The sequence below is a fragment of the Frankliniella occidentalis genome, unplaced genomic scaffold (genome assembly GCF_000697945.3).
Source record: "Frankliniella occidentalis isolate FOCC.00 unplaced genomic scaffold, Focc_3.1 Scaffold68, whole genome shotgun sequence".
Lineage (NCBI taxonomy): Eukaryota > Metazoa > Arthropoda > Insecta > Thysanoptera > Thripidae > Frankliniella > Frankliniella occidentalis.
In genome coordinates, this window is record NW_026267198.1 from 1009976 (window position 1) to 1019110 (window position 9135).

General features: G+C 44.2%; 1 protein-coding gene across 1 annotated transcript in view; it reads left to right on the plus strand.

Moving 5' to 3' along the window:
• The first annotated feature begins 5113 nt into the window (after positions 1-5113).
• The window catches only part of LOC113216565 (uncharacterized), a 36304-nt gene continuing 32282 nt past the window's right edge, over positions 5114-9135 (plus strand). Inside the window, exons 1-2 of the mRNA XM_052268379.1 lie at positions 5114-5363; positions 7820-7870. Of these exons, the coding sequence (XP_052124339.1) occupies positions 7843-7870 (28 nt within the window). The 5' untranslated portion in view covers positions 5114-5363; positions 7820-7842. The remainder of the gene's footprint in view (positions 5364-7819; positions 7871-9135) is intronic.

Sequence of the window (9135 nt, forward strand, 5' to 3'; positions counted from 1 at the left end):
ACTTCCTTACTTTTCTCGAAACGCACACGGCCAGAAAGGTCCTCTTGGGCAGCATGTCAAAAGGGTAATAGACCCTATTCGATTCGGTCTCGACTGAAAGAGAAGAGAACAGGAATCCCGACCGGAACCAGTTACAAGAAATCGCGCTGTTTTAACGTTTCAATGGCTCTGGTGGGTAGAAGCACCATCCACAATGTTTCTGATAATTTTTTATGGTAGCTTTGCAAGTTTTCTCGCGAAGATATGGCAGAATAAAGGTACTGGTTTCGGTCGGGATTCCTGTTTTCTTCTCCCGGAGCCGAGACCGAATAGGGTCTATTCAATGGAGCGCTGCCCGGAACTAAGAAGAACAAAAGCGGAGCGGTGGTGGAGGTGGGCGCGTGGAGGAGCGGAGTGTGGAGGGGAGCCTCCCCGCCCGCCCCGACCCACCGCTCTCTGTATCCGTTTTTAGCCCGCTCTTTTGCTTAAAAACTGTATCAGCGAGCTTATGCCATCTCCCTTGTGTCTGTCTGTCTGTCAGTCTGTCCGTTCCCCAAGAAGGGACTTCTGAAATTTTTAAGGTATTATTGTTGTCACTTCTGGACAACGAAACGGTTGGTGCAAATCCTGGCAACCACCCCTGAGTGGGTCTGAGGGGGTAACAAAGAAACACGTGTTGGCCCAAGAAGTAGGAAAAAAAAAAATTATTTGTCTCCCAAGGGGTGTTTTGTGAAAGAAGAGTCCTCTGCGCTAAAATTTCGTGTTTGGCTCCCACCGTTGAGACGCTAGAGAGAGTTTCTCTCACAAAAGTGGCCCAAAAATAAATGTATCGCAGGGTTGCCAGCGACTCACTTTTCTCACTTTTTTTCACTATTTTTAAAATGACTCACTTTTTGCTACTATTTTGTGGAAACAGTCACTATTTGTCACTTTTTCGGAGGTCAAGACGGTAAAATGACCATTTTACCGCGTCCTGTGAGAAATTTCGTCAGTTTTGTGCAGAAACGTGTTTCAAATTGTCGCTGCTAGTGACTGAGATGAAAGTTAGTATGTGTTCACCGATTGACCCGTACAGAAAACTGCTGAATGACGCATGCCGACCACTAGAAAATAACGCGGCTCGTATTTAAGTCTTTGTGGAACATTTTCTAACTGAGCTCTCAGAGCCTGTATGTGATAGGGTTCAGAGACGTCTGACGACACTGAAAAAGACGTCAACTTGTACACTCCTAGAGAACTTTTGTGCAGAACACTATTACATGATGTAGTCTCGTTTAATTGAGAATTTTTACGGGGAGTTCGATGGTGACTTCGAAAATTTAATCTGAGAACTTAGAAAATATTCCAGAAAAAGTGTGGGTCATCATTCAGTGATCGACAATACCAAGTTTTCAGTGATAGTCTTCTGTCCTTGTGCTTTATTTTTTTTTTTACACTCAATCTTAAGTCACGATGAATGTGTGCAAAATATGACCCATACGTTCCAAATTATAAACTTTTTAGACGTGAAAAGTCACTTTTTTGTCACTTTTTTGAGATCAGGGAAGTCACTATTCTACTATTTTAAACCCTTTTGGGCGCTGGCAACCCTGATAACTCGAGAACGAATTGAGCTAGCGACCTGGGATTTTCAGGATCGTTTTGTGTCATAAAAAGACAGATCAAGCTCGAAGAAGAGCATTCTATAGAGAGACACAACTAGGAGCGAGCTTTTCTTATGGGAGCTCTTCTGAACTACTACCTCCTCAGCTACCCCCGCAACACATGGGCCGGCTGGGTCCCGCCTATCCCTTTGCGTGGACCCTCGGAAGCAGGTATAGCCAGCCACCACCGCAGCAACATCCTGCTCCTGGCTGTGTCTCCCTATAGCTCAAAAATTGGATTTAAAAAAATTAACCAAGATTATTAGTCGATCATTAATTAATCTGACCAACTTAAGTTTCCTAGATATTTGGCTGCAGTGTACAGCTAACTCAGTAGTTAATGTAATCGTTATAGTATTATAATGCCAACGTTCACATTAAAACCTAAGGGGGCCGTTAACGCGTTAGCGTTAGAATGTTTATGGGGTAACGTGTAAAAAAAGGGTTCTACGGGCTAAAATTTCGTCCGTTTGGCTCTATCTCTCACCGTTTAGGCCCTATAGGGAGTTTTTCTCACCAAAGTGGCCATAAAATATATATATTATTTTAAGAAATTATTTGATGGTCTACAAAGGGTATAAACCCTGAAAGAAGAACCCTCTGGGCTAGAATGTCGTCCGGTTGACTTTCACTGTTCACTTATAAGAGGGAATTTTTCTTACCTAAATTGTTAAGACAGTATCTTTTTCAATTTTTTTTCAGCTGTACACTTTTGTCTGAGAAGTGGCCTATGCCGTCGGTTCAAAATTTTCTTTTTTAAGCAGAAGAGTGGGCTTATTTCATGGTGGCACATCATATAAAACGTGTACACTACCATGCCAAAAACACAACAACACACATTTATTTGTTTGTTTTGTTGTACTTAACAAGCTGCTTCCGTTCAATCAGTAACTAGGTAGATGTACGCCAGACCACGTCTCGCGTAACAGGCTTCGCGATATCTCACGAAACACTGTTACGCTGCGACGCGCCTGGCATACATCTACCTAGGCGGCCTGCGGCGCTGACACCCGAGTCGAGGAAAAGTCGTAAGTAGGCATTCAGCCCCAACAGTCACAAATGTTGTTCTTTGGGGTTTTATTTTAAAGAGTTACCCTACCGGAGACCATCAAATATCTGAGAAAAAACATAGAAATATTTTGCGGTCATTTTCGTGTGGAGAAATCCCTCTGGTGCCTAAACGGTTAAAGATAGAGCCAAATAGACGAAATTTTCGCCCCAAGGACTCTACTTCGATGAGTTACCCCTTGGGAAACAGTAAACTAGTTAAACGTACGCCAGACCACGTCTCGCGTAACAGGCTTCGCGATATCTCACGAAACACTGTTACGCTGCTACGCGCCTGGCGCACATATAGCTAGGCCTGCGGCGCTGACACCCGAGGCAAGTTAATAGGAGTGTATGTACAATTTCTCGATTTTAATAGGGTGTTCCAGGCTATCCAGAACGGAAGTGAAAAAGAACAAACTCACCGATTGATCTGTTTCCGTCTGCTCAGTATGAGAAATTACCATGGTAGTTTAGTCCGATTCTAACCTCTCAAATATGGAGGCAAGCTCGAAACTGACCTGACAGTTTTACATACCTGAAACGCCGTCGTGGCACGTGATCAGCTCTACCAATCAGAGTCATCACGGAAACAGACAGGTCAGTGAGTTTGTTCTTTTCCTACTTCCGTTTTGGATAGCCTGGAATACCCTATTCCTTTTTTAAACGATTTAATAGACCATTTGGCCATTTTCACCTTATTTTCGCCAAGAAATGCCCCCTAGCACCCAAACGTTACAAGATAGAGCAAAACGGACGAAATTTTTGCCCAGAGAGTCCTATTTTGACGAGTTACCCCTTAGGAACCCATAAAAACATATTTATGAAACAAAACGACCCTGAAATTCCCAGATCGCTATCTCAATAAAGCATTCCGGTAACACTGAAATGCAGAAGAAGGTGGGGAACGAGAAAACGGAAGTCACCATGTGCAAGCATTGCGATCTCCGTTTTGTTGTTCCCCGCATTCTTCTCCTTTTCAGCTTTACCGGAATGCTTTATTCCTTCTCGAGTTATCGTGCGGACAGACAGACAAACAAACACACAAACAGAATGAAACTTTTGGGGTCAGTGGAGTAATGGGCTTCGCTAATCGCTCAGCCAAAAAAAATATTTGAAAAAAAACGTCATTTTGAGGACCTGTGGTTTTAGAATTTTTAAAAATCCAATTTTCGAGCTAGAATGCTCTTCTTCGAACTCGATCTGTCTTTTTATGACACAAAACGACCCTGAAAATCCCAGGTCGCTAGCTCAATAGGCTATTCCGCTCGACGCGGTAAGAACACAAGAATCACATAAGCCGAGGGTGGGGGTAGCGAGGCGGCTTCTCCACCCGCCCGCGCTCCCCCGCGCCGCTCCCCCCACCCTCGCCCTTAGTGATTCTTGTGTTCTTCTTACCGCGTCGAGCGGAATAGCCTATTTGTTCTCGAGTTATCGTGCGCACAGTCAAACACACAGACAGACTGACAGACAGACAGACAGACAGACAGACGCGAAACTTTTTGATCATCACTGGAGTAATAGGCTTCGCTATCGCTCAGCCAATAGGGTATTCCGCTGCAAGCCAACCGGAACCTGAAGAAGAAAAGTATGACTGCCTGATCTGTTTCCTCCTAAACGCTGATTGGTCAACGATGACCTTGTCATGCCGGTCAGCCAATGGGCCCGCAGAGGGAAGTAGATCGAGCAGTCATGCTTTTCTTCTTTAAGTTCCGGTTAGCTTGCAGTGGAATACCCTATTATAGCGGACACGTTCGGAGTTAGTTCAGAGTATGCCTGGAAGTATATTTAACTCCTTCTGGGTCTAGTCTTAAATATATTTCCATACGTGTGTTATTGGATCGATAAGCTAACATCATAAACATAAAAGGGATTTGGCATAACTTGCATGCATTCTACAGACTGCGGCACACACAGCCAAAGATGTTGAGCGTATGAAAAGAATGCTTCGTTTGTTGCGGTTTGATTACGAAGTAGACAGCAACGGTACCTAGCAAAAAGATTGTTCAAAGCAAGCCGTCACTCAAACGAAGCGTTATTACACCATGAGAAATCAGAAGGGACGGGACGAAGGCGAAGGCCCGTCCCTAACGCCGCCGGCAGGCCAAGCTAGGCCCGCCCCCTGCCGAACCGACTTGCCGGTGGAGCGAAGCGGAGTTGGCAACTTGGTTTGGCGGAAGAGCGGGCCTAGCTTGTTGTTCTTCTTAGTTTCAGGCAGCGCTCCATTGAAATACCTTATACCCTATGTCCTATTCTCGATGCGCCCAACGAATCCATTACCAATCAATCTTTTCGGTTAAAGCCCAAATGCAAAAGGATGCAGTGAAGAACAAAACGGAAATCTCTATGTCTTGTTCCCTGCATTCTTCTGTATTTCAGCTTTACCTGAATAGTTTCCTGCGCTAAGGCTGAAATGAAGAAGAATGCGGGGATCCAGAAAACGTAAGCGACCATCACCATTGTTGTCATTTCTGTTTTCTTGATCGTTTCCTGTTCTCGTCTTCACTTCAGCTTCACCTGAATAGTGAACTCCCTATGCCTGCCTGACCCAGTCCGCACGACGTCACCGATCTGCCGGGCCGCCGCGGAGCCTTTGCCGCTTGAGCGACGCGCGTCGCTACGTCCCCTGCCTTCCACCCCGCAGCCCACCTGATCCTGCGCTTGCTGGTCCGCGTTGCTGTGGCCCGTTCTGTAGTAAGTAAATGTCCTCCGTTGGCTGAGCGACATGGGTTCAGAAATAGAATGGAATCACAAATCGCGGGAACCCCCGGCGGAACGAGACTTGTGTGCGAGCCGTTGGTGTACAAGAGCGATAATGCATTCCGGTAAAGCGGAAACGAAGAAGAATGCGGGGAAAAAGAAAACGGAAATCGGTATGCTTTGACATGGCGACTTCCGTTTTCTTGTTCCCCACCTTCTGCATTTTACTGTTACCGGTGATGATCAATAAGTTCCGCGTCTGTCTGTTTGTCATCACGATAACTCGAGAACGGATTGAGCTAGGTACGTGTAATTTTTATTTAAACTTTTTGCCTTATAAAGCAAAAACTTTACACGGTACCCTGCTCCGAGCGCGCGGAGCCGTCAGCGTCGCAGGCGTGTCACAGCGTAACAGTGTTACGTGAAATATCGCGAAGCCTGTTACGCGAGTTGTGGTCTGGTGTACATCTTCCTATTTAAAGATTGCTCTTTCTGTTTTCGGCCGTTTTTAGCCCGCTTTTTAGCCCACCCTTCTGCTTTGAAAAAGCTATCCAGCGGGCTTATGCAAACGACCTCGTGTATGTGTGTCTGTCTGTCTGTCTGTCTGTCTGTTACACTAGAAGGAGATGTGAGCTAGAGGTTTAAAATTTTCAGGGTATTATTGTTGCCACTTCTGGACGACAAAACGGTTGGTGCAAATCCTGGCAACCACCCCTGAGTGGGTATGAGGGGGTAACAAAGAAACACGTGTTGGCCCAAGAAGTAGGAAAAAAAAAAATTATTTGTCTCCCAAGGGGTGTTTTGTGAAAGAAGAGTCCTCTGCGCTAAAATTTCGTGTTTGGCTCCCACCGTTGAGACGCTAGAGAGAGTTTCTCTCACAAAAGTGGCCCAAAAATAAATGTATCGCAGGGTTGCCAGCGACTCACTTTTCTCACTTTTTTTCACTATTTTTAAAATGACTCACTTTTTGCTACTATTTTGTGGAAACAGTCACTATTTGTCACTTTTTCGGAGGTCAAGACGGTAAAATGACCATTTTACCGCGTCCTGTGAGAAATTTCGTCAGTTTTGTGCAGAAACGTGTTTCAAATTGTCGCTGCTAGTGACTGAGATGAAAGTTAGTATGTGTTCACCGATTGACCCGTACAGAAAACTGCTGAATGACGCATGCCGATCACTAGAAAGTAACGCGGCTCGTATTTAAGTCTTTGTGGAACATTTTCTAACTGAGCTCTCAGAGCCTGTATGTGATAGGGTTCAGAGACGTCTGACGACACTGAAAAAGACGTCAACTTGTACACTCCTAGAGAACTTTTGTGCAGAACACTATTACATGATGTAGTCTCGTTTAATTGAGAATTTTTACGGGGAGTTCGATGGTGACTTCGAAAATTTAATCTGAGAACTTAGAAAATATTCCAGAAAAAGTGTGGGTCATCATTCAGTGATCGACAATACCAAGTTTTCAGTGATAGTCTTCTGTCCTTGTGCTTTATTTTTTTTTTTACACTCAATCTTAAGTCACGATGAATGTGTGCAAAATATGACCCATACGTTCCAAATTATAAACTTGTTAGACGTAAAAAGTCACTTTTTTGTCACTTTTTTGAGATCAGGGAAGTCACTATTCTACTATTTTAAACCCTTTTGGGCGCTGGCAACCCTGATGTATCGTTTTTAGAAAATATTTGATAGTCTCCAAGGGGTAAATCGTGAAAGAAGAACCCTCCAAAATGTCGTCCGTCTGGCCTTTACTGTTTACTTAAGAAAGGGAGTTTTTCTTACCAAAATGGCCAAAACAGAAATATTTCTATTTTTCAGGAGTACACTTTTGTCTAAAAAGTATGCCGTCGGTTCAAAATTTTCTTCTAAGCAGAAGAGTGGGCTTACTTTATGGTGGCACATCATTAATAAAATGTGTACACTCCCATGCAAAAAAAAACAAACAACAACAATAAAACAAACATTTATTTCGTTGTTCGGACACGTTCGGAGTCATTCAGAGTATGCCTGGAATGTATAACTTCTTCTGGGTTTGGTCTTACATATCTTTCCATAGGTGTGTAATAAAGCATTCCGGTAAAGCTGAAATGCAGAAGAATGCTTAATTTGGTTTGGCGGAAGAGCGGGCCTAGGTTGTTTATTCTTTTCAGGGCTCATACCGTTTAGGGAAATTTAGGTTGGCCAGGGAATATTTTTAACCCCGGTTGTGTTGTTCTTCCGGACACGCTAGAATGGCGATAGGGTATAGGGTATAAAGCATTCCGGTAAAGCAGAAATGCAGAATAATGCGGGGAAGAAGAAAACGAAAATCGCTATGCTCCAACATGGTGACTTCCGTTTTCTTGTTTCCCGCATTCTTCTGCATTTCAGCTTTACCGGAATGCTTTATTGCATGGTGGTGGTCTTACCTCTCCCTTGATGCTAATGAAGTTATTTTTCGCCCGCAGACTACCGACGCTCGGCGTACACTATGGAGTTGTTCGTAACAATTTTAACCGGTAAGTGGTTTTCGTTCGTCGTTGTGGACTAGTTGGCACAGTGCCCCATCTCGAGTGATCATACGACACCTCTTAATCTGCCAACGCTAGCACGGTGAAAACAATGTCTGTTTTTTAAGGGAAAAGGGAAAACTTTCAGGAACTTCTTGCTTTGAGGAAAGCTCCGATTTCGAGGAAGTCAAAAAAAAAATGTGAGTCTTTTGCTTACATTTTGAGAATGTTCCTCTATGTTTGAGACGAAATCTGATGACTCTTCCTCAAGTATGAGACTTCTTTTAAGTTTTCCGTTTTTCTAAAGAAAAAACAAACAAAAACAAGCAGGCCCGCCCTTCCGCCAAACGAAGCGGGCCTGCTTGGCCTGCCGGCGGCGATGGTCGGGCCTGCGGCCCGACCATTTCTGTCACGCGATTTGCTGAAGAACATGATCGAATGATGTAACGGGCCTTCGGCCCGCTTAAACCCGTCATCTTTGAGTTTGCCCCTAAGACTCGAGAAAGGGATGTAACGGTGAAGCACCGCGACTACAACCCACCCTTCTGCTTAGAAAACGTTTTCTGGGGTGGGGGGGAGAGTTTCTTTTCTTTTTTGCGGTTTTTAAGCCTTTTTCTACAAGTCATTGTTCACTATGGCAATTTTTAGCTTATTTTCGTCTAAAAAGACCCTCTAGCGCCCAAACGGTTAGAGATAGAGCGAAACGGATGAAATTTTCGACCAAGGGGCTCTACTTTGACGGGTTACCCCTTAGGAGATCATCCAATATTTTCGGGAATTAATAAATTTATATTTGGGCCACTTTTGTGAGAGAAACTCTCTTTCTAGCGCCCAAACGGTGAGAGATAGAGCAAAACGGACGAAATTTTCGGCCTTAGGAGGTCTACTTTCAGAAGTTACCCCATAGGAGATGTTAAAGTAAAATATTTTTTCCAACTTTTTTGGCCATTCCTGTTTTCTTCGATAGACCCTTTCAGCCCCTTAGGGGTGGCTGGCAGGATTTGCCGTAGGCGTTTTGTTTTGTGGGAGTGAACCTTGAGATCCCCTGAAAATTTGAAGTCTCTAGCACATCTCTTTCTTGTGGAACAGACAGACAGACAGACAGACACACAGACAGACACGAGGTCGTTTGCATAAGCCCGCTAAGGGGTAACTTGAGAGGGTTGAGCCCTTTCGACAAAAATTTCATCCGTTTCGCTCTATCTCTAACCGTTTGGGCGCTAGAGGGTCTTTTTAGACGAAAATAAGCTAAAAATTGCCATAGTGAACAATGA